Source organism: Palaemon carinicauda, chromosome 34 (assembly GCF_036898095.1).
Source record: "Palaemon carinicauda isolate YSFRI2023 chromosome 34, ASM3689809v2, whole genome shotgun sequence".
NCBI lineage: Eukaryota > Metazoa > Arthropoda > Malacostraca > Decapoda > Palaemonidae > Palaemon > Palaemon carinicauda.
The window spans coordinates 79,775,087-79,801,566 of record NC_090758.1 but is presented as its reverse complement, the minus strand read 5'-3'; the positions used below and the strand labels follow the sequence as shown (position 1 = coordinate 79,801,566).

At 40.9% G+C, this 26,480-nt stretch overlaps 1 protein-coding gene across 4 annotated transcripts in view; it reads right to left on the bottom strand.

Annotated features, from left to right (window-relative positions):
• Positions 1-18,125: 18,125 nt before the first annotated feature.
• LOC137626510 (ATP-dependent DNA/RNA helicase DHX36-like) overlaps positions 18,126-26,480 on the bottom strand; it is a 99,148-nt gene continuing 90,793 nt past the window's right edge. For all 4 annotated transcript variants that reach the window (XM_068357550.1, XM_068357551.1, XM_068357552.1 and 1 more), the window contains exon 22: positions 18,126-18,471. In XM_068357550.1, coding sequence (XP_068213651.1) covers positions 18,289-18,471 — 183 coding nt within the window. In that variant the 3' untranslated portion in view covers positions 18,126-18,288. The remainder of the gene's footprint in view (positions 18,472-26,480) is intronic.

Genomic DNA, 26,480 nt, shown 5'->3' with positions numbered 1-26,480 from the left:
GCAATAGAAAGCTCAATAAATTTTCTATATAGCTACATGAATGTGGATGATGCCCCAAGTCCAACGGTTGGGACAAGAGGGACATTCAGCAATATGGCGACTGTGTAATTACGTTGACGTTACATTGCATAACTAACAAATGGACAAAGATAGAAAGAAACTGAATATTGCATTAGAAAGCTCAATAAATTTTCTATATAGCAACATGAATGTGGATGATGCCCCAAGTGCAACGGTTGGGACAAGAAGGACATTCAGCAATATGGCGACTGAGTACTTACGTTGACGTTACATTGCATAACTAACAAATGATTGAAGATAGAAAGAAACTGAATATTGCATTAGAAAGCTCAATAAATTTTCTATATAGCAACATGAATGTGGATGATGCCCCAAGTGCAACGGTTGGGACAAGAAGGACATTCAGCAATATGGCGACTGTGTACTTACGTTGACGTTACATAGCGTAACTAACAAATGATTGAAGATAGAAAGAAACTGAATATTGCATTAGAAAGCTCAATAAACTTTCTATATAGCAACATGAATGTGGATGATGCCCCAAGTGCAACGGTTGGGACAAGAAGGACATTCAGCAATATGGCGACTGAGTACTTACGTTGACGTTACATTGCATAACTAACAAATGATTGAAGATAGAAAGAAACTGAATATTGCATTAGAAAGCTCAATAAATTTTCTATATAGCAACATGAATGTGGATGATGCCCCAAGTGCAACGGTTGGGACAAGAAGGACATTCAGCAATATGGCGACTGTGTACTTACGTTGACGTTACATAGCGTAACTAACAAATGATTGAAGATAGAAAGAAACTGAATATTGCATTAGAAAGCTCAATAAACTTTCTATATAGCAACATGAATGTGGATGATGCCCCAAGTGCAACGGTTGGGACAAGAAGGACATTCAGCAATATGGCGACTGAGTACTTACGTTGACGTTACATTGCATAACTAACAAATGATTGAAGATAGAAAGAAACTGAATATTGCATTAGAAAGCTCAATAAATTTTCTATATAGCAACATGAATGTGGATGATGCCCCAAGTGCAACGGTTGGGACAAGAAGGACATTCAGCAATATGGTGACTGTGTACTTACGTTGACGTTACATAGCATAACTAACAAATGATTGAAGATAGAAGGAAACTGAATATTGCAATAGAAAGTGCAATAAATTTTCTATATAGCAACATGAATGTGGATGATGCCCCAAGTGCAACGGTTGGGACAAGAGGGACATTCAGCAATATGGCGACTATGGGGAAAGTTGAAAGTTTACTTGAGTTGGAGAGAGCGAGATGGATAGAATAATGGAACAAAGGTGATGTAGAAGGTTAAAATGTGGGTGCAGTTAAGAGGGCAAAAAGATGCCAGAGAGGGACTTTTAAGTAATGCTGAATGATGGCATAATGACTAGTATTACTGTTATGTGCGTATGAATATATGTATATGAATATATACTGTGTATACTGTATATGTACATTTGATATATACTGTATTCAGTATATATGCATATATACAGTTACATACGTATGTATATATACATGCATGGACAGCATACACGCACACACACATTCACACATACATGCATATATATATATATATATATATATATATATATATATATATATATATATATATTATGTATATATATATATATATATATATATATATATATATATATATATATATATATATATATATTTATATATATATACAGAATATATATATATATATATATATATATATATATATATATATATATATATATACAAATGATTTAAATCTTACATTCAATACCAAAAAAAATATCAAACTTTATCCAGCATTTCATTATTTACTTTTCTAATGCAGAATAAAAAAAGAAAAAACCTGATTAAATCTGCATACGCAAGCGCTTGCGAAGTGTTTGAATAACCCGCAAGGTTTAATGAATAAAAACCTTATAGCTGGAATGAATAAAGTTCGGCTATGATAATACTTTAGGAAATGAAAAATTTCTTTGAAGGTTTGGTCTGCATTGTGAATTTGCTTGGAAAAAAAGTTAAAGAAATAAAATCTTGCAATTTACACTATTATTATCATTCTTATCGTTATTACTTGCTAAGCTACAACCCAAGTTGGAAAAGCAGGATGCTATAAGCCCAAGGGCCCCAACAGGGTAAATAGCTCAGTGAGGAGAGGAAGCAAAGAAAAATAAAATATTTTAAGAGTAGTAACATCAAAATAAATATTTCTTATATAAACTATAAAATCTTAAACAAAACAAGAGGAAGAGAAACTAGATAGAAAAGTGTGCCCGAGTGTACCCTCAAGTAAGAGAACTCTAACCCAAGACAGTGGAAGACCATGGTACAGAAGCTATGGCACTACCCAAGACTAGAGAACAATAGTTTGATTTTGGAGTATCCTTCTCCTAGAAGAGCTACTTACCATAGCTAAACAGTCTCTTCTACCCTTACCAAGAGGAAAGTAGCCACTGAACAATTAAAGTGCAGTAGTTAACCCCTTGGGTGAAGAAGAATTGTTTGGTAATCTCAGTGTTGTCAGGTGTATGAGGACAGAGGAGAATCTGTAAAGAATGGGCCAGACTATTCGGTGTCTGTGTAGGCAAAGGGAAAGAACTGTAACCAGAGAGAAGGGCGCAATGTAGTACTGTCTGGCCAGTCAAAGGACCCCATAACGCTAGCGGTAGTATCTCAACGGCGGCTGGTGCCCTGGCCAACCTACTACCCAAAATAAAAGCTTTAAAAAAAACAAAAGGAAGAGAAACAAGATAGAAAAGTGTGCCCGAGTGTACCTTCAAGCAAAGTAGAGTTTTATCTTCAAGTCTGTGAAAATATAAAATGTCAATAACACGTCTAATGCTAGCCTGTGAAGTCGCAGTTGAAAGTCTTGTTCAAGATATGAAAGACCTTTGGCTTCAGATATAAACGCCAGTGCTTACACGGTTGATAAGGACAACATGGTAATTATCCTCAAAGTCCCTATGCTACTATGGTTGTACATACATACATATACCAAGGCACTTGCCCCAATTTAGGGGGTAGCCGACATCAAACAAATGAAACAAAAATGGGGACATCTCCTCTCTACGTTCCTCCCAGCCTGACAAGGGTTGTAGGGATCAAAAACACACATCTGGATGATTTCATATTCTTTAAAACCAATAATTTTAAGTAAAATTAAATTAACTCATCCAGAATCCCTAAAAACAAATTCATTTCAGAAGTTTCATCACTTCTAAGAAATTTTCAAGCTATGCTAACTGAGCTTGTGATCTTGTATTAACATTCCACAGTAGGTAGTAAACAAATCATATGATTCCTTGTTTTTATTCACATAGACCAAGGAAGCAGATATAATTGCCAAAACAAACTGGTTAACCCTTTTACCCCCAGGCTATTTGGAAATTTCCAACCCTTAACCCCCAGCAGGTTATTTTTTTCCCAGCACATTTTGCAGTATATTTTTTTTAAATTGCTCTAACAGACTTAATTTTTGTCATAGAGAGGTCAGGTTGGTCTCATTCTCTTGGAAAATGCCTGAATTTTCTCAAAAAATTATCAAAAATATGAAAAATGTTATTTTCATTAGTAAAATAAATTTTTGAATATACTTACCCGATGATCATGTAGCTGTCAACTCCGTTGCCCGACAGAAATCTACGGTCGGGATACGCCAGCGATCGCTATCCAGGTGGGGGTGTACACAACAGCGCCATCTGTGAGCAGGTACTCAAGTACTTCTTGTCAACAAGAACTCAATTTTCTCCTCGGTCCACTGGTTCTCTATGGGGAGGAAGGGCGGGTTCTTTAATTCATGATCATCGGGTAAGTATATTCAAAAATTTATTTTACTAATGAAAATAACATTTTTCAATATTAATCTTACCCGATGATCATGTAGCTGATTCACACCCAGGGTGGTGGGTGGAGACCAGCATACATGTTAACAAAGAAGCTAAGTATCCCGTATTTCATTTTATCAGTTATTCAAAATAACAAACATAAAATAAATAAGTACCTGGTAAGGAAGTCGACTTGAACCATTACTCTGCCTTTTTTAAGTACGTCTTCCTTACTGAGCCTAGCGGTCCTCTTAGGATGCTGAACGACTCCTAGGTGCTGAAGTATAAAGGGCTGCAACCCATACTAAAAGACCTCATCACAACCTCTAACCTAGGCGCTTCTCAAGAAAGAATTTGACCACCCGCCAAATCAACCAGGATGCGGAAGGCTTCTTAGCCGACCGTACAACCCAAAGAACAACAATAAAAAGTATTCAAGAGAAAGGTTAAAAAGGTTATGGGATTATGGGAATGTAGTGGCTGAGCCCTCACCTACTACTGCACTCGCTGCTACGAATGGTCCCAGGGTGTAGCAGTTCTCGTAAAGAGACTGGACATCTTTGAGATAGAATGATGCGAACACTGACTTGCTTCTCCAATAGGTTGCATCCATAACACTCTGCAGAGAACGGTTCTGTTTGAAGGCCACTGAAGTAGCAACAGCTCTCACTTCATGTGTCCTTACCTTCAGCAAAGCAAGGTCTTCTTCCTTCAGATGAGAATGTGCTTCTCTAATCAGAAGCCTGATGTAGTAAGAAACTGCGTTCTTAGACATCGGTAGAGAAGGCTTCTTGATAGCACACCATAAAGCTTCTGATTGTCCTCGTAATGGCTTTGACCTTCTTAAATAGTACCTAAGAGCTCTAACTGGGCAAAGTACTCTCTCTAGTTCGTTCCCCACCAAGTTGGACAGGCTTGGGATCTCGAACGACTTAGGCCAAGGACGGGAAGGAAGCTCGTTTTTAGCCAAAAAACCGAGCTGCAAGGAACATGTAGCCGTTTCAGATGTGAAACCTATGTTCCTGCTGAAGGCGTGGATCTCACTTACTCTTTTAGCTGTTGCTAAGCACACGAGGAAAAGAGTTTTTAATGTGAGGTCCTTAAAAGAGGCTGATTGGAGCGGTTCAAATCTTGATGACATTAGGAACCTTAAAACCACGTCTAGATTCCAGCCTGGAGTGGACAACCGACGTTCCTTTGAGGTCTCAAAAGACCTAAGGAGGTCCTGTAGATCTTTGTTGGTGGAAAGATCCAAGCCTCTGTGGCGGAATACCGCTGCCAACATACTTCTGTAACCCTTGATCGTAGGAGCTGATAGGGATCTTACGTTCCTTAGATGTAACAGGAAGTCAGCAATCTGGGTTACAGTGGTACTGGTTGAGGAAACTGCATTGGCCTTGCACCAGCTTCGGAAGACTTCCCATTTAGACTGATAGACTCTGAGAGTGGATGTCCTCCTTGCTCTGGCAATCGCTCTGGCTGCCTCCTTCGAAAAGCCTCTAGCTCTTGAGAGTCTTTCGATAGTCTGAAGGCAGTCAGACGAAGAGCGTGGAGGTTTGGGTGTACCTTCTTTACGTGAGGTTGACGCAGAAGGTCCACTCTTAGAGGAAGAGTCCTGGGAACGTCGACTAGCCATTGCAGTACCTCGGTGAACCATTCTCTCGCGGGCCAGAGGGGAGCAACCAACGTCAGCCGTGTCCCTTTGTGAGAGGCGAACTTCTGAAGTACCCTGTTGACAATCTTGAACGGCGGGAACGCATACAGGTCGAGATGGGACCAATCCAGCAGAAAGGCATCCACGTGAACTGCTGCTGGGTCTGGAATCGGAGAACAATACAACGGGAGCCTCTTGGTCATCGAGGTAGCGAATAGATCTATGGTTGGCTGACCCCACAGGGCCCATAGTCTGCTGCAAACATTCTTGTGAAGGGTCCACTCTGTGGGGATGACCTGACCCTTCCGGCTGAGGCGATCTGCCATGACATTCATATCGCCCTGAATGAACCTCGTTACCAGCGTGAGCTTTCGATCTTTTGACCAAATGAGGAGGTCCCTTGCGATCTCGAACAACTTCCTCGAATGAGTCCCTCCCTGCTTGGAGATGTAAGCCAAGGCTGTGGTGTTGTCGGAGTTCACCTCCACCACCTTGTTTAGCTGGAGGGACTTGAAGTTTATCAGGGCCAGATGAACCGCCAACAACTCCTTGCAATTGATGTGAAGTGTCCTTTGCTCCTGATTCCATGTGCCCGAGCATTCCTGTCCGTCCAGTGTCGCACCCCAGCCCGTGTCCGATGCGTCCGAGAAGAGACGGTGGTCGGGGGTCTGAACAGCCAATGGTAGACCTTCCTTGAGAAGAATGCTGTTCTTCCACCACGTTAGAGTAGACCTCATCTCTTCGGAAACAGGAACTGAGACCGTCTCTAGCGTCATGTCCTTTATCCAGTGAGCAGCTAGATGATACTGAAGGGGGCGGAGGTGGAGTCTCCCTAACTCGATGAACAGGGCCAGCGATGAAAGTGTCCCTGTTAGACTCATCCACTGCCTGACTGAGCATCGGTTCCTTCTCAGCATGCTCTGGATGCATTCTAGGGCTTGATTGATCCTTGGGGCCGACGGAAAAGCCCGAAAAGCTCGACTCTGAATCTCCATACCCAGGTAGACAATGGTCTGGGATGGGACGAGCTGGGACTTCTCTAAATTGACCAGGAGGCCCAGTTCCTTGGTCAGATCCATAGTCCATCTGAGATTCTCCAGACAGCGACGACTTGTGGGAGCTCTTAAAAGCCAGTCGTCTAAATAGAGGGAGGCTCTGATGTCTGCTAAGTGAAGGAATTTCACAATATTCCTCATCAGTCTGGTAAACACAAGAGGTGCCGTGCTTAGGCCAAAGCACAGGGCTTGGAACTGGAACACAACCTTTCCAAAGACGAACCTTAGGAAAGGTTGGGAGTCTGGATGGATGGGGACGTGAAAGTACGCGTCTTTCAGGTCTAACGAGACCATCCAGTCCTCCTGCCTGACCGCTGCTAGGACCGACTTCGTCGTCTCCATCGTGAACGTCTGCTTGGTGACAAAAGCATTGAGAGCACTGACGTCCAGCACCGGTCTCCAACCTCCTGTCTTCTTGGCTACCAGGAAGAGACGGTTGTAAAAGCCCGGGGATTGATGATCCCGGACTATGACCACCGCTTCCTTTTGTAGCAAGAGCGACACCTCTTGTTGCAACGCTAGCCTCTTGTCCTTCTCCTTGTAGTTGGGAGAGAGGTTGATGGGAGACGTAGCTAGAGGGGGACTGCGGCAGAACGGAATTCTGTATCCCTCCCTTAGCCACTTCACAGACTGAGCGTCTGCACCTCTGCTCTCCCAAGCTTGCCAGAAGGTCTTGAGTCTGGCTCCTACTGCTGCCTGGAGAGGAAGGCAGTCAAAACTTGCCTTTTGCGGACTTGGAACCCTTCTTGGACTTGCCACGGTGACTGTCTGCACGGGTACCTCCTCTGCTGGAGGCTCTGCCACGAAAGGGCGGGATGAACCTAGATGCAGGTGTGTCAACTGCTGTAGGGTGGAAGGGTCTAGGCACGGAAGGTAAGGTTTTAGCCTTACGTGCAGAAGATGCCATAAGATCATGAGTATCCTTCTGGATAAGCGAGGCAGCCATCCCCTTAATCAGCTCCTCCGGAAACAGACACTTGGAGAGAGGAGCAAACAACAACTCTGACTTCTGGCAAGGAGTGATACCAGCCGATAAGAAGGAGCAAAGATGTTCTCTCTTCTTAAGGACTCCTGACACATACGAAGCCGCAAGTTCACCAGACCCGTCCCGAATTGCTTTGTCCATGCTAGACATGATCAGCATGGCCGAGTCCTTATCCGAAGGGGAAGTCTTCCTGCTTAAGGCTCCCAAACACCAATCGAGGAAGTTGAATATCTCGAAGGCACGAAAGACTCCCTTCAACAGATGATCTAAATCGGAAAAGGACCAGCAGATCTTCGAACGTCTCATAGCCAACCTGCGGGGAGAGTCAACCAGACTTGAGAAGTCGCCCTGGGCAGAGGCAGGAACCCCCAAGCCGGGTTCCTCTCCCGTGGCATACCAGACGCTCGACTTAGAAGCAAGCTTGGTAGGCGGAAAGACGAAAGAAGTCTTTCCCAGTTGCTTCTTGGAATGCAACCATTCTCCCATAACCCTCAAAGCTCTCTTAGATGATCTGGCGAGAACAAGCTTGGTGAAGGCAGGCGCAGCAGACTGCATGCCCAGAGCAAACTCGGAGGGAGGAGAACGAGGGGTTGCAGACACAAATTGCTCAGGATACAAGTCCCTGAACAAGGCAAGGACTTTACGAAAGTCTAAGGAGGGAGGCGTAGACTTGGGCCCTTCAAAATCAGAGTGAGGTTCATCCAGATGTGCAGCTTCGTCATCCGATACACCATCATCCGACAGCTGAGTTGTAAGTGGCAAAGGTAGAGCAGAAAGCTGAACGGCTGAATCCGGCAGTACGGGTGCATGCGTACCTGCGGATCCAACATCATGCCGCTGCTGGTCGGTCTGCGAGCTGGCAACAACAGAAGCAGAGGGCTGGTGAGTGGGAGGGGCTGCGGTGGGTTGCGGAGCATGCGGTATGGTATGCAGAGCATGCTGTAAGGTATGCGGCGCATGCTGCATGGTATGCGGAGCATGCTGTAAGGTATGCAGAGCATGCTGCATGGGCTGCGGAGAAAGCCGCATAGTGCTGGAACCCGGCAGCTCTACAGAACCTTCCCACTGCTGATGTGGTAGCTCATGCATGTTAGCAGATGGTGCAGCAAGAACATGCGTCTGGCAGGGTGGACTGCGCATCGGTGGTGGAGCTCTCACAGGTGGAGTGTGGGAGCAGGCAGCCGCAGTATCTGCTGAGCGCACAACCTCGGCGGGTTGTAGGTTAACAGGAGCAGTGATAACCTTCTCAGCATGATACTCCTGCATGAATGCAGCAAGCTGAGACTGCATAGTCTGCAGCATGGACCACTTAGGGTCTACTGTGGTTGGAGCAACAACAGACGGAGCAGTAGCCTGTTGAGGGACCACTCTACCTCTCTTGGGAGGTGTGCAGTCATCAGATGACTGCGGCGAGTCCGAACTGACCCAGTGGCTACACCTGGGCCGTTGGACTCGCTCGGAAGGGACCTTACGTTTGAGCGGTCGCGAGACCTTGGTCCACCGTTTCCTCCTGGAAACTTCTTCCACAGACGAGGAATGTAAGGGCTCATTCGTCTGTATGTGGATGGGACGATCCTTAACAGATACGTCCGCAACCACTGAGGATACGTCCGTGCGCCGATCAAGGCCTGCCGAACCCTTTGGTCCTTCGACATTGCTTCTCCCCTGGGCTTGGGAGCTTGTAAGAGGTCCCGGACTGGGAGGAAGACTGGCACGCACAGATGTACCCTCATGCGCAACACTGACACTGACACTTTGCACATCACTAGCACTAACACTTCCCACTGCACTTTTCGCTTTCAGCTCTCTGACATCTGCCAAGAGCTGATTACGGTCATTAGCCAATGACTCCACTTTGTCACCGAGAGCCTGAATGGCACGCAACATATCCGCCATACCAGGCTGAGCACTCGTAGCAGGTTCGGGAGTCACCACCACAGGGGAAGGAAAAGGTTGAGGGGCATGGGGAGAGGAAAAGTCCACAGAGCGAGAAGAACTCCTCCTATTTCTCTCCTTCTCTAACCTATGTGCATATCTAAGGAATTCGTTAAAATCGAATTCCGAAAGCCCAGCACATTCCCCACATCGATCTTCCAATTGACAAGATTTACCCCTACAATTGGAACATACGGTGTGAGGATCTATAGAGGCCTTCGGAAGACGCCTAGTACAAGTCCTAACGCTACACTGCCTGTACTTAGGTACTTGAGACTGGTCAGACATCTTGAATTTAGAAGTAGTCAAGGGGGGATTCCAAAATCTAGCAAAGTTCGTTACCAATTAATCTAAATTAATTCCAAAAGCTTGCTAAGCTAATGAGAAAGCTTCCTGAATAGCGAAGGCTAAAACTTTAGAGCAAATACATCACCAAATCGTGAACAATAACTCCAAAATCAACAGCGTATCCAAGTAGGTCTTGCCGGCGGCACGACAGAGGAAAAATTGAGTTCTTGTTGACAAGAAGTACTTGAGTACCTGCTCACAGATGGCGCTGTTGTGTACACCCCCACCTGGATAGCGATCGCTGGCGTATCCCGACCGTAGATTTCTGTCGGGCAACGGAGTTGACAGCTACATGATCATCGGGTAAGATTAATATTGAAAAAAAAATTTTATAGCATTTTTTTGCAAGGACGTACCGGTACGTCCATGAGGGTAAAGGGATGGCTTTTGTGAAACGTACCAGTACGTCCTTTGGGGGTAAAAGGGTTAACATTCTACAGTAAGTAATAAACAAATCCTAGGATTCCTTGTCTGTATTCTCATAGACTAAGGAAGCAGATATAATTTCCAAAACAACCTGATTAAAAGCAAGTCTACTTCAAAAGTAAAAACCGTGCTGTCACCCTTGAAAAAAAAATAATGAATCTTCATAGGCGATGTAATCAAAGCATTAATTAGTAAAACACTGACTTAATTCTGTTATTATAATTATTACTAGCTAAGCTACAACCCTAATTGGAAAAGCAAGATGCTATACGCTCAGGGGCTCCAACGGGGAAATTAGCCGAGTGAGGAAAGGACACGAGGAAAAAAATATTTCAAGAACAGTAGCAACATTGAAATATCTCCTATATAAACTATAAAAACTTTAACAAAACAAGAGGAAGAGGAATAAGATAGAATAGTATGCCCGAGTGTATACTCAAGCAAAGTACCAAAATCAAGCGTTAACATCAAAGAAAAATAAATCACGATTATTTATACATAAAGACCTCAACTCACAAACTTAGTAGGTTTTGAGAAGCTTTTTGTAAGTCGAATTTTGTTAAATTTTGGCCATCGGGGCCATCGGGGCCATCAGAGCCTTCGTCAGCAACTACGTGTCACAGACAACTTTGAGACTAGGGGGCATGTAATGAAAAATGCGTCGTGAGAAGTATGGTTGTATAGATTTTTTTAATATTAAAGGTTAAAGGTGTCTGGTTTCAGTTCCAGTTCCATCAGAATAGATGCTAACCAGAACGTCAGCTGGGCAAGCCCAACCCCCCACTGTGGTGCCCTACCACAGCAGTAGCCTCCCCAGTAAACAGCTTAAACTCACAGCCCTGGGCGGGGATCGATCTCTTGCCACGCGAATGCGAGGCAAACACGTTACCACTGTACTAGCCAGGAGGCTAGTATTTAAGTGAATTTAATAAATTGTTTAATATCTATTGTTGGTTTTATTTATTGTTTGACAATCTTCTCGCCAATTGTAAACTGCAGCAAAAAGTATTTAGTGATCATTAGAGAGTTACCTTGCAATTTCTCTCATTACAAATCACTTTGGCTGCAGTACACTGACTCATCACCATTCACACCTGACTCCCTCCTTACATTTGGGGTAGGCTTCACCTAACTCACATGCCTAGGATTTCCAGTTGCAAAAGTGAACGAACCAGCCTGTGAACTTCAGCTGCAAATAACATTGCAACAACATTCTATACAGGTACAATCTCTGTTCACGACACCAAAGTACCCATTACTGCGATGGGAGTATCCCTCTCCCGTCCAGGTAGACAAGTTGAAGGAGGGTGCCCAAGCTCCCTCAAAACCTGGCAACGGCTAGAGTGCATGACTACACGAGGGTTGCACATCTACGGTTAGCTTGGCTATGAGGATAGTCAGGCCACTCGCCAAGTACCAAGCTCAACGGGCCAGGTACCACAGAGAGCCATCTACCTACCTCAAATATAGCGGTGGTTTCATCATGAGCCCTATTCTTGCTACTATGGCTGACCTTTCTGGATTAGAATCTGAAGAGGAGGAGGAGAAGGAAGAGGAGGAGGAGAAGGAGGAGGAGGAGGAGGAGAAGAAGGAGGAGGAGGAGGAGGGAACTTGCTTCTTCCTCTTACCAAGTTTCCCCTCAGATTCTGCAAGCAAAGAAGTCTAGGTCTAAGCAACCATCAACAACAAAGCTCCCCCAGGGGGCGAGCACCACTGGGGTCGCTTCAGGAACACTGGCAGTTATAGTTACAAGGGAAGAGGTATAAACTCTCACTGGCAGGTTGGTGTTACTAGGACACTTAATGTAGGAGCCACAGGTATAGGGACAGGGACAAGAGCACATGGTGACAGGCACTGGGGTGCACAGCACGGAAGCTACACTTACAGGATTTATAGGCCCCGGAGCTTTTTATGCCCTTCCAGCTTCAGTATTTTAACTTCCAAATGGAGCCTTTCAGTAACCTCTTTGCCGCTATCTTTGGCTTCAGGCACATTGCAAGGGATCACCACTAGGGTTACTGGCACTCGGATTACCACCGACATCATCGGGGTCACCACTTGGGTCACTGGCACTGGGGAGGATTGAAACAGCCTTGGCTACCAGCTCTCTCAAAACTGACACTGAGTGGTTACCTACAAAATCTAAGGAAGGCTTGGTACGTTGGTAGCACCCTGAAATGAAGAGCTAGCACCACTTCACCAACCATTAAATAACTCCCTAACATAGATCAAAATTTTCTTTGCGCCTTTGGCATACTCCCGGAATTAAGCTAGGGGCATATTCTTGAAAGATTCAGCAACTGACTTACTAAAGGGGGAGAGCTAAGTGCTAAACAGTCTCTCCAGCACTGTTTAGAACGATGCAAAAGAGACTACACCCTTCCCTAACAGGAGAATATGATCTACACTACACTCAGCATATCGTCACCCTCATAAACTAACTGCCTAAGTCATTTTCTCCACTTGTTGGGAAATAAAAGAAAAAACCTTCTCATTTCCTAATTCCTTATATCATTGTGTTGAGCTTCAATTAACAAATTCTAATTCCCAAATTCTTCTATTAAGAATTTGTGAATTGAAACTCAAGACAATGATATAAAGAATTAGGAAATGAGAAGGTTTTTTTTTTATTTCCCAACAAGTGGAGAAAATGACTTAGGCAGTTAGTTTATGAGGGTGACGATATTGGAATTAGTCATGTACTAAGGGCTGGAATAAAAGAGGAATTAAAACTGGGGGAATTGACATTTCAATGCCCAAAATGGGCATGCACTTAGCCTTTTAATTCCCACTATGGCCCAATAGTCCCTAGGGTACAGTAACTATTCAAGCTGAAAGAAAACCTTTCAAAACCTATGGATCTAAAGCAAGTGGTAAAATGTGGATTCAAAATGGATACAGTATATTTTACTCGTGAAAATTATATCTGTTGATAATTATCAATATCTCCTCCTACGCCTATTGACACAAAGGGCCTCAGTTAGATTTCCCCAGTAGTCTCTATCTTGAGCTTTTAAATGAATACTTCTCCATTCATCATCTCCTACTTCACACTTCATAGTCCTCAGCCATGTAGGCCTGGGTCTTCCTCCTTCTAGTGCCTTGTGGAACCCAGTTGAAAGTTTGGTGAACTAATCTCTCTTTAGGGAGTGCGAAGAGCATGCCCAAATCATCTCCATCTACCCCTCACCATGATCTCATCCACACTTGAGTAATCTCTCCTATAGTTTCATTTCTAATCCTGTTCTGCCATTTAATTCCCAATATTCTTTTGAGGGCTTTGTTCTCAAATCTACAAAATCTGTTGGATATCGTTTCACTATCACGCCAATAGTAATAGTTCATTTAATAACAACGGAGTCTCACAGACTTCAGAGAGTGATGATGGTATAATTGACCCTTTTACCCCCAGGCTATTTGGAAATTTCCAACCCTTAACCCCCAGGGGTTATTTTTTTTCAAGCACATTTTGCAGTATATTTTTTTTAAATTACTCTAACAGCCTTAATTTTCGTCATAGAGAGGTCAGGTTGGTCTCATTCTCTTGGAAAATGCCTGAAGATTCTCAAAAAATTATCAAAAATATAAAAAAAAAAAATGTAATTAGCAGTTTTTTGCAAGGACGTACCGGTACCGTCCATGGGGGTAAAGGGATGAGTTTTGTGAAACGTACCAGTACGTCCTTTGGGGGTAAAAGGGTTAATAAACATGCTCTCCAAAATCATGAATTGCATGAGATACCCAAGTACATCAGCAAGTGTCATTATTTTCAAACCTTAAGACTTGATGATAAATTGCCTTTCTGAATAAGGTTTCCTATCCAATACTAAATGTTCTTTGAACCAATGAATTAAGCAATGGAAAATGCTTTAGAAACTATATAATTAGGAACCTTGGGTTCCAATAGCAGTTGGTGAAATTATACAGCAGAACCTTTTTTTTGTTTTTTTTTTTTTCTTTTTTTTTTTATGTCGGCTACCCCCCAAAATTGGGGGAAGTGCCTTGGTATATGTATGTATGTATGTATGTCAAATGGGCTGGATAGGAAAAGCAGCTTAGTTCAGGCAAAGAAATTGAGAAATAGGGAATAAACAAAGCAAAACAAGAAATAATTAATTAAATAAGATACATAAAAGTCAAATAAATACACAACTTATTTATTCAAAATATGCTTGTTCTTGTAAGCACTAAGAAGAATAGAGTTCTTAACAGGGTATAGCATTAATTCCTCCTCCTAATCATCTTTTATCATTATTATCATTATAGTAAATAGTTTCAGCAGACTAAAAAGTAAAGAAAATTATCTCTCATTGATATCAATGTCTACCTTCCATTCAAAATCAAGTTTTTCAAATATCATTATCGAGTAAATTGAATATACATCAACATCCAACATAATTTATTGGTTTTGTTTCCATAGTTCGGCATTCGTAGATAGCCGACGCCTGGATATTCACATGAATTTTTTAATTGTAGGTGATAACATACCTCGGATTTGGGTTACATAGCCCGGTGCTGGGAACTGTGAAGCCACTTAGCACCCAAGTGCATTTAGGGTAACACCATAGAGTTACTTTATGAGGTAAACGTTACAAGAGGCTGGACAGGATTGGGTAATGTCGTTAACCATCAAATGATAATGTCTCAACGGTATAAAAATTACAACATTGAAAAAATTACCTCCATTTGACATTCCTATTTCGAAAAATACTACTGTCTGATAATGGATTTTACTTTTAATTTCTCATCGGATTAAATATACCACCAGATCTATTATTCATTATAGAAGGTGGGTACAGTATTAGAGATTTCCAAGTCATTGATGGTAACGTTTATTCTTCGTGTTGTTGTAAAAAGCTGGATCACTATTTTGAAGTAGGAAATAAGACACTCAAAATAAATCCCAGTAATAACTGGAGGGACGCTCAGTAGAGCGCGGACCTCCACCGCGGCAGTTAATTTCTCGACCTTGACCTTTGACCTTAACATGCATTAATTGGCGTGGATTTTCATACACTCAAACATGAACCTAGCTTGAAGTCTGTGTGACAACGTTGTCCAAGCTTATGGCTGATTACGTGAATTGGACATTTTGCTTGACTGTAACCATGACCTTCCAAGATTTAATCATTTCCAGCTTTTTACGTAACATTTAATCCCTGTAAGTTTCATTACTCTACGATTAAAATTGTAGCCAAGAAGCTGTTCACCAACAAGCACACACGCACACAAAAAGGGGTGAAAACAGAACCACATTCCAAATTCGTTGGCGGAGGTAATTATAAATTTTGAAATAAAATGATAAAAAGAAAACTGAAAAAGAGGTTGAAAAAATCAAAGAAATATAAAAGTGAGTGAGTTTAGATTTGAGTTATGCAAGAGACCAGAATAAAGTTAAGTATAGAAGACTCAAGGGTTGATGCACGACAAAGGAGCCTCTGAAATAACAGGAGCATGTCACTCTGGAACGAAGTGAAGCGGAAGCACAGAGCTCAAGAGGGTTTTCCGTCAAGCCTCGAAGTCACTAGCAATCACCTCTGACGAACTGACATACACCCTACTTGTATAGATATATACACACTTAGTGTCTGATGGAGGGCGAGAAATAAACCCCTAAAAGTAAAAGTAAAAGTATATCATAAGCAAGGAAAATTACCAAGCAGTGACAAGAAATCACACTCTTATAGTTACGAGTCAACGTGAGATTCACAATTATTCAGCCCATTATAGATATTAAACCATATTCACTAATGCATCCAAACTATAACTTGTACAACTTTTCACATATTTGCGGTCATCTTTACTTTTAGTAATAGGGGTTTCCCTAATTTGTAGCCAACATTGAAAATCGTGTTTTTTATTTATTTGTGGGGGACATTATTGGCTTTTTCCTGTAGCCCTTGATAAATACATTCCTCTTAAATAGGAGACATCGTTATGTCCCCGAAATGAAAGGGACTACACACGCTGCTTTCCTAAAAAATAAAATGGATATAAAATACCCATTTTTACCTTATAAAAAGTGTACACTTTTTTATACTAGCGTAGATGACCCATCAAAATAGTTTTCACCAATGAAAGACCGATTTGCTGAGCACTGACATATATATATATTTTTTGGTCTCTAAGACTTTACACAACACCAAAATGGCCACCACCCCACCGCCTTTGCTACTCATGATATACTTTTAAACCATTAAAGACATCTCTATACTATAAAATAAAATGAAGTCCTTTCACTTTTCTGTAGAACATTACAACTCTTGCACGACTAACACAAGTTCACAATGGAATGTTCTGTCTTGAATTTCATGGAAAGACGAGTTATGCGACTGTAGGAATTATAGGGACACAATGTTATGTAGTTACTAGTACACCAGGAAAGGTGTAGGATACAATTTGATTGAAAATAGTAAGAAAAGTTACATATTTATTAATAAAGGAGGAGTGGTTTGGGTTTTGGCAAGGAAGAGAACGAGTAGTAACTTAAAACTTGCAGTAATACATACGTTTGATCATTATTTATGATTAAATAAAGGCAACAGCGCTCTGATTAATGCACTATGTCAATTTAATGTTTGCTTCAAGTTGATTACCAAGTGTCAGTGCTAAACCAATTGTAATAATTCTTGTCATTAACCCTTTTACCCCCAGGCTATTTGGAAATTTCCAACCCTTAACCCCCAGGGGGTTATTTTTTTCCCAGCACATTTTGCAGTATATTTTTTTTTAAATTGCTCTAACAGCCTTAATTTTTGTCATAGAGAGGTCAGGTTGGTCTCATTTTCTTGGAAAATGCCTGAATTTTCTCAAAAAATTATCAAAAATATGAAAAAAAAAAAATTTTATAGCATTTTTTTGCAAGGACGAACTGGTACGTCCATGGGGGTAAAAGGGTTAAATAAAGACACATAATAAGTACAAAAGGTCCCCAAATTACAAACATCCAGACATACAAACACAAATCCAACAGAAAATAACAAAGATAAGATGAAGAAATATTGTAATAAAACAATACTACGTAATTTAATCCAGTAAGCAAAACGACATTTGTAATAACATGATATCTGTTTCGTATGAAACCCGACTATTTATTCACTTTTGTACCTGGGCCAAAAATTTATTAAAACTCGACTTAAAAAACAATTAGACTTACAAGCAGTTTCTTGGGACCAATTAAGTTTATAAGTGGGGACCTTCTAATAATAATAATAGTAATAATAATAATAATAATCATAATGATGATGATGATAATAATAATAATAATAATAATCTATTTGAATGCTCCTTGTTACTGTAACTTGATAAACAAGTATTGTATTCTGAGGACTGGGGGACCTTCTGTAAGTTTTATTTACTGATATCTTATGAACAAAGGAGAGGTCTAATTGGTGAGGGATCTACGGTCGTGGTTCAATCACGCCCCAGTTTTCTACACAGACACTCAATGAGTGAGCGGGCTAGGTTTATTCCTTGCATTCCATGCATCTTTTTTTTCTCTGGTATAATCAGCAATATCTATGCCTTAGAAATGGTGCTAGAGGAGCATTTCACTGGGCAACACAGGTTCCTCGCCCAGAAAGAGGTTTTCCCTTCGTCAAAATCCCTTTTCTGGGCTCCGACCCGTACCGCCCAGTGAAATGCTCCTTTAACATCCTTTCTAAGATAAAAACTGCTATGAAAAAGCAGTTTTTACCTTAGAAATGATGTCAAAGGAGCATTTCACTGGGCGACACAGGTTCCTCGCCCAGAAATATATTTACCCTTCGTCAAAATCCCTTTTTAAAGTAAAACACTAACATGGGAAAAACAAGGAATAGTAATACATTATGACAGGTATGGTTTTTATTTTTCATACTATAAAAAAAAAAAATCATAGGAAATTAAGAAAAAGTTCTTCTGATAATTTGCCATTCTATAAAAAGTACAGTATAGAGATTCGGAAATGACAGCAGCCGTAAAATGGTTGGTAATAAAATACGTGGACACTAGACGCTAATAAATAAATCAATAATCATCATATTCATCTTGATACTCATCCTCTTCGTAATTTCCCGTTATTTTTTCGCTCGATATAAGGTCGACAATTGTGTGGAGGAGGGCGCCTTCCTTGGACGACCGGTTCCACTTGGTCATTCCCGGGTGGCTGATCTTGTACTCCAGAAGGCGGTCTAACTCCTCTCGTAGACTCTGTTGGAGAGATTCGGTCAGTTCCTCCTTTGAGAAGTCAAAGCGTGTCTTAAAATTACCTTAATTTCAACATAAAATCCGAGGCAAAATTTACTGAGACATCTTTAAAATGTGAGATATCAAAGCAGGTCTTCAGGATGTTGAGACGGCGTCAATGACCTTAGATGTCATGATGCCAGAAAACCTCAAATCAATCAGGATGTTGAGACATCTGTTCTATCGTTCATTATACCAACAATATTAAATCCTGCAGCTATCTTTCCTCTTGGAAGTATGAACCGGTTCGGACAAACTCGCAATTGGAGACGTGACGGCTCCAATTCTTTTAAACAGTAACGTTATAACTGTGACACCCTAGCAGTACCAGCTGAACTCAGTCGAGTCCCTTGTTAGGCTGGGAGGAACGTAGAGAGTAGAGGTCCCCTTTTTGTTTTTGTTTCTTTGTTGATGTCGGCTACCCCCAAAAATTGGGAGAAGTGCCTTGGTATATGTATGTATGTATGTATGTTATAACTATAGCGTTGAAACCTTCTTGTACCCTTGGAATCCTAACTTGCTACTGTACTTTTTTTCACCAGCACGGTGACCTTCCTTCCCAATGTTTGGTCATTATCTCTGTGGGTCTTATGAGTCTTTTTATGTTTATATTTTCGTATCCAAGGCCTCTGGGAATGTGCCATAAGTCTCTGCTTGAGCTTCATCACATTTCTCATTAATCTTATTTCTCCATTTCTAAGAAATATATTCACCTTGTTCATGATCTATCATTATCTACTTGCATATTCTCGGGTAGACTAGTCCTTTTTTCTCTCTCTCATTTATGTTTTCCTGTCTACTGCCTCTCCCATTTTTAATGTTGTTGGTTATCATTCAGTACTCAATTTCATAGACTTGATTCTTCATTTACAATCTTTAGTCCATTTCTTTTAGCGATGCATATTTGCACCAACTCGCGGCGGTGCCCTTTTAGCTCGGAAAAGTTTCTTGATCGCTGATTGGTTAGAATTATCTCGTCCAACCAATCAGCGATCCGGAAACTTTTCCGAGCTAAAAGGGCACCGCTGCGAGTCGGTGCAAATATGCATCGCTAAAAGAAATGGACTATAGTCCTAAATTACTTGATTTTCATCACCTGACTCAGACTTTAACTCAGTCAAATTAAATGCAGTTTCAAGAGCCCCCTTTTCTATCTTAACCCTTTTACCCCAGGCTTTTTGGAAACTTCCAACCCTTAACCCCCAGGGGGTTATTTTTTCCCCAGCACATTTTGCAGTATAATTTTTTTAAATTGCTCTAACAGCCTTAATTTTTGTCAGAGAGAGGTCAGGTTAGTCTCATTCTCTTGGAAAATGCCTGAAATTTCTCAAAAAATTATCATAAATATGAAAAAAGAAATTTGTACAGCATTTTTTTGCGAGGACGTACCGGTACGTCCATGGGGGTAACGGGATGACTTTTGTGAAACGTACCAGTACGTCCTTTGGGGGTAAAAGGATTAAAAAAACCGAGAGTCTTCAATTCTTCTACAGATTTACTAAGTGCTACATCCCCCACAAAAATACAAAATCGTGAAGTACGTAGCTCAGATACCATAATTTTTCTTTTCATTATATTTTTCACAAGGGATAACTCTCCCAGTTTGTTATTTCTAGTCCCCTCCTATAAGAGATACCTATACATTCTCTCAGCTTTCCATCTCGTTCCTACGGATATTACACCCGTGACTGTTGTGTTTGTGTATGCTGTTTTGTAACACCAATTCTCCTTCCACCAATACTATTTCAGCCATCGCTCTGTCGTGATCATGCATCCTAGCAAACAACCACAGAGGACATCTTTTACGATAAATAAGTTAAAAACCCATAGGACACATTTCCGATAAATAAGTTAGCGACCTCAGAGGGCACCTTTTGCGATAAATAAGTTAACAACCTCAGAGGACACATTTCCGATAAATAAGTTAACAACTTCAGAGGAAACCTTTTCCGCTAAATAAGTTAACAACCTCAGAAGACATCTTTTGCGATAAATAAGTTAACAACCCATAGGACACCTTTTCCGATAAACAAGTTAACAACATCAGAGGACACTTTCCGCTAAATAAGTTAACAACCCATAGGACACCTTTTCCAACAAATAAGTTAATAATCCATAACACACTTTTTCTGATATATAAGTAATCTTGACCTTGCATGAATGAACGACAACTTTTTCCCTCTATGCCAAGCTCTGGAAATCTATTCCTAATTCTATGTTCCCAAATGAATATAACCTTCCTTCAAGTTATGCTCTCTACCGAAATATCTAAACCCCACTCTTTTAATTTTCCTTGCTTTTCTTCCTCTTGCTTTTATTAGTTAGAATATACAAAGATTTTTATAATACTAATTACCTTCGAGAGAGAGAGAGAGAGAGAGAGAGAGAGAGAGAGAGAGAGAGAGAGAGAGAGAGAGAGAGAGAGAAAGGAAATACAAATATTTTTATAATACTAATTGCCTTCAAGAGAGAGAGAGAGAGAGAGAGAGAGAGAGAGAGAGAGAGAGAGAGAGAGAGAGAGAGAGAGAGAGAAATACAAAGATTTTTACAATACTAATTGCCTTCAAGAGAGAGAGAGAGAGAGAGAGAGAGAGAGAGAAAGAGAGAGAGAGAGAGAGAGAGAGAGAGAAAGAGAGAGAGAGAGAGAGAGAGAGAGAGAGAGAGAGAGAGAGAGAGAGAGAGAGAGAGATTTTCTCGTTACCAGATTATATTTTGTATCAATAGTGGATAAGTCAGGTTATTCAAAATGTAATTTTGGTTATTCAAAATGTAATTTTGGTTATTCAAAATGTAATTTTGGTTATTCAAAATGTAATTCAGGCTATTCACTTTCCATTATACCTCAGAGAATGTTATTTGCAAATTCGATGGAAACAAACGGACGTCATTTTCGCAAAACCAATGGCTGTTGTACACTGTCAGCTTTATGTAGAATATAATTTCTCTTTCTAAGCCTCTTACTCACGCAAAGCATTCTACATTCTGATACTACTAAATATGTCTCGAATCTATCACTATTTTTATCGAAGGAATAATAAAATGACCACAAATAGCTCATGCAATATAAAAACAAAGGTTATGAAAAGGGGTTGGTACGAACAGCTAGAGGTTCTTAAATTTATGTGAGGTTATAACTGATATCTTTGTCAAAATTTCCTTAATAAACTTTCAAAATCACAAATCATTCAAAGGTTTAAAAGGTTTAAAGGTCACTCATGAATGGCAGAGGTAAGGGACAGTGACATTCCCCTATAAAGAATGACAATACTCTAGAGGCCGACCATATATACATATGATCAGCGCCCAATCCCATCTCCACCCAAGCTAGGACCAAGGAGGGCCAGGCAATGGCTGCTGATAACTCAGCAGATAGACCTATAGGCTCCCCTAAACCCCCATCCTTAGCTCACAAAGATGGTGAGGTTGCAGCGACCAAAGAAACTAACGAATTTGAGCGGGACTTGAACCCCACAGTCAGGGACGTTACCACACCAGCCACTACAACCCTTTCATTTAAGCTCCATCAAATTCTACTATCTTTTTTTTATTAATAAGAGGGTTATGACAATATCTCCCTTCTCCAAAATACCACGCATTTAAAATTAAAATAAAGAAAAAAATATAGATAATCAAGTATAAACTACAACATAACCTTCAAAAGTTGGAGATCCTCATTCACCTTGAGAACTTATGAGCATTATTATTGTAAATTGGCAATGTGGACCACTAAGAAAGAAAGCAGATCACACGCCAGAAGGCAAAAAACAACGCAGCTATGGTCTAAAGACCACGGTTAAGAATCTGTAGTATCACGCACAGTATACCAAATTATAGAGAATGCTAAAGCATTATTACGAAGCTATTCAATCAACCACTCAGTCAGTCTTCTAAACTCGAGAGAAGAAAACCGACTGCTGAAACGGTAAAAGCAGGAAGAGGAAGCTAAACCGAGCAGATTAGGATTAAGCGACACAGTAAAGAAGCCGGCGGATGAAAATGCACAGCAAAGAAACCAACTGAACTGTTTATTTAAACAATATTGCGTCGTAACTACTCAGGTCACTGACGCCTGCACGGATACAATCCCTTGTTACTTCTTCAAAACATGAAGGATAATTTCATGCAATTATCATATTCAATGTTGTTTTGTCCTTACAAAATGTTGATATGCAGTTTTCTATGTCACAGTACAGTATGGTTCAATCAGCTTATACATAGTAACGTATGATATTAGTAATGGTAACTCAAGAGTCCGCACGATATTAGTAATGAATGATGTTAGTATTACATACATACATATACCAAGGCACTTCCCCCAATTTTGGGGGGTAGCCGACATCAACAAATGAAACGAAAACAAAAAAGGGGACCTCTACTCTCTACGTTCCTCCCAGCCTAACAAGGGACTCAACTGAGTTCAGCTGGTGCCAAATTATAAAGAATGCTAAAGCATTATTACAAAGCTATTCAATCAACCACTCAGTCAGTCTTCTAAACTCAAGAGAAGAAAACTGACTGCTGAAACGGTAAAAAGCAGGAAGAGGAAGCTAGAGCGAGCGGATGAAGAATAACCCTTTTACCCACAAGGCTCTTTGGAAATTTCCAACCCTTAACCCCCAGGGGGTTATTTTTTCCCAGCACATTTTGCAGTACATTTTTTTTAAATTGCTCTAACAGCCTTAATTTTGTCATAGAGAGGTCAGGTTGGTCTCATTCTCTTGGAAAATGCCTGAATTTTCTCAAAAAATTATCAAAAATATGAAAAAAAAAATTTTATAGCATTTTTTTGCAAGGACGTACCGGTACGTCCATGGGGGTAAAGGAATGGGTTTTGTGAAACGTACCAGTACGTCCTTTGGGGGTAAAAGGGTTAACCAACACGGAGCAATGAAGCCGGCGGATGAAAATGTACAGCAAAGAAACCGACTGAACTGTTTATTTGAACAATCTTGCATCGCAACTACTCAGGTCATTGACACCTGTACTAATACAATCCTTTGTTTCTTTTTCATAATGTGAAGGATAATTTCATGCAAATATCATATCGTCACCCTCATAAACTAACTGCCTAAGTCATTTTCTCCACTTGTTGGGAAATAAAAAAAACCTTCTCATTTCCTAATTCTTTATATCATTGTATTGAGCTTCAATTAACAAATTCTAATTCACAAATTCCTCTGCTAAGAATTTGTGAATTGAAACCCAAGACAATGATATAAAGAATTAGGAAATGAGAACGTTTTTTCTTGAGTTCCCAACAAGTGGAGAAAATGACTTAGGCAATTAGTTTATGAGGGTGACGATATTCAATGTTGTTTTGTCCTTACAAAACGTTGATATGTAGTTTTCAATGTCACAATACAGTATGGTTCAATGAGCTTATACATAGTAACGTATGATATTAGTAATGATAACTCAAGAGTACACACGATATTAGTAATGAATGATATTAGTTTTAGGAACAACAAAAGGAGATCTCCAAGGCTGTCCCATTTCTAGACTCTCATAGGACTCACCCATAAAGGATAGGTGTTTGAAAAAGGTGATAACTGCCGCAAAGTTAAATCAGAGGAGCTAGACAGCTAATTAAGATGACAAGGGGAATAGATGAAAATAGGCAGTAAGTCTTCATATTTTGTTAATTTCATTATAGAATTTCATTTCAACATTTCACACAAATCATAAATAACATCCAGCCTACTTTATAAGAGGGCTAAACTGTAACCTCCACAAATGGGGATTAGCCAGCATAACCAAACGCCCATTAACCCTTTTACCCACAAAGGACGTACTGGTACGTTTCACAAAACTCATCCCTTTACCCCCATGGACGTACCAGTACGTCCTTGCAAAAATGTTATTTTTATAATAAAATAAATTTTTGAATATACTTACCCGGTGATTATAATAGCTGCAACTCTGTTGCTCAACAGAAAACTCTAAGGTAAAACTCGCCAGCGATCGCTACACAGGTTGCAGGTGTGCCCAACAGCGCCATCTGTCGTTCAGATACCCAGTACTCAATGTAAACAAAAGACTCAATTTTCTCCTCGTTCCACTGCGTCTCTATTGGGGAGGAAGGGAGGGTCCTTTAATTTATAATCACCAAGTAAGTATATTCAAAAATTTATTTTATTATAAAAATAACATTTTTCAATATTTAACTTAGCCGGTGATTATAATAGCTGATTCACACCCAGGGGGGTGGGTAGAGACCAGCAATATATGTTTACATTATTATGAGCTAAGAGTTTTTATTTCATTTTAGAAGTTATCAAAATAACAAAAACAAAATAAATAGGTACCTGGTAAGGAAGTCGACTTGAACAATTACTCTGCCTTTTTAAGTACGTCTTCCTTACAGAGCCTCGCGATCCTCTTAGGATGCTGATCGACCCCTAGGATCTGAAGTGACAAGGGTTGCAACCCATACAACAGGACCTCATCAAAACCCCTAATCTAGGCGCTTCTCAAGAAATGACTTTGACCACCCGCCAAATCAACCAGGATGCGAAAGGCTTCTTAGCCTTCCGGACAACCCAAAAACAACAATAAAAACATTTCAAGAGAAAGATTAAAAAGGTTATGGAATTAGGGGATTGTAGTGGTTGAGCCCTCACCCACTACTGCACTCGCTGCTACGAATGGTCCCAGAGTGTAGCAGTCCTCGTAAAGAGACTGGACATCCTTAAGATAAAAAGACGCGAACACTGACTTGCTTCTCCAATAGGTTGCGTCCATTATACTTCGCAGAGATCTATTTTGTTTAAAGGCCACGGAAGTTGCGACAGCTCTAACTTCGTGTGTCCTTACCTTCAGCAAAGCTTGGTCTTCCTCACTCAGATGGGAATGAGCTTCTCGTATTAACAGTCTGATAAAATAGGATAAAGCATTCTTTGACATAGGCAAAGATGGTTTCTTAACTGAACACCATAAAGCTTCTGACTGTCCTCGTAAAGGTTTAGTTAGTTTTAAATAGAACTTAAGAGCTCTCACAGGGCATAAGACTCTTCCTAGTTCATTTCCAACCATATTCGATAAGCTTGGAATATCGAACGATTTCGGCCAAGGTCGAGAAGGCAGCTCGTTTTTGGCTAGAAAACCAAGTTGTAGAGAACATGTAGCCGTTTCAGATGAAAATCCGATGTTCTTGCTGAAGGCATGAATCTCACTGACTCTTTTAGCTGTGGCTAAGCATACCAGGAAAAGAGTTTTTAAAGTGAGATCTTTCAGGGAGGCTGATTGTAACGGCTCGAACCTGTCTGACATGAGGAATCTTAGTACCACGTCTAAATTCCAACCAGGTGTAACCAAACGACGCTCCTTCGTGGTCTCAAAAGACTTAAGGAGGTCCTGTAGATCTTTATTGTTAGAAAGATCTAGGCCTCTGTGACGGAAGACTGATGCCAACATGCTTCTGTAACCCTTGATAGTGGGAGCTGAAAGAGATCGTTCTTTCCTCAGGTATAAGAGGAAGTCAGCTATTTGAGTTACAGAGGTACTGGTCGAGGATACAGATACTGACTTGCACCAGTTTCGGAAGACTTCCCACTTCGATTGGTAGACTCTAAGGGTGGATGTTCTCCTTGCTCTAGCAATCGCTCTGGCTGCCTCCTTCGAAAAGCCTCTAGCTCTCGAGAGTCTTTCGATAGTCTGAAGGCAGTCAGACGAAGAGCGTGGAGGCCTTGGTGTACCTTCTTTACGTGTGGCTGACGTAGAAGGTCCACCCTTAGAGGAAGAGTTCTGGGAACGTCTACTAGCCATCGAAGTACCTCGGTGAACCATTCTCTCGCGGGCCAGAGGGGAGCAACTAGCGTCAACCTTGTCCCTTCGTGAGAGGCGAACTTCTGCAGTACCTTGTTGACAATCTTGAACGGAGGAAATGCATATAGATCTAGATGTGACCAATCTAGGAGAAAGGCATCTATATGAACTGCTGCTGGGTCCGGGATTGGTGAGCAATATATTGGGAG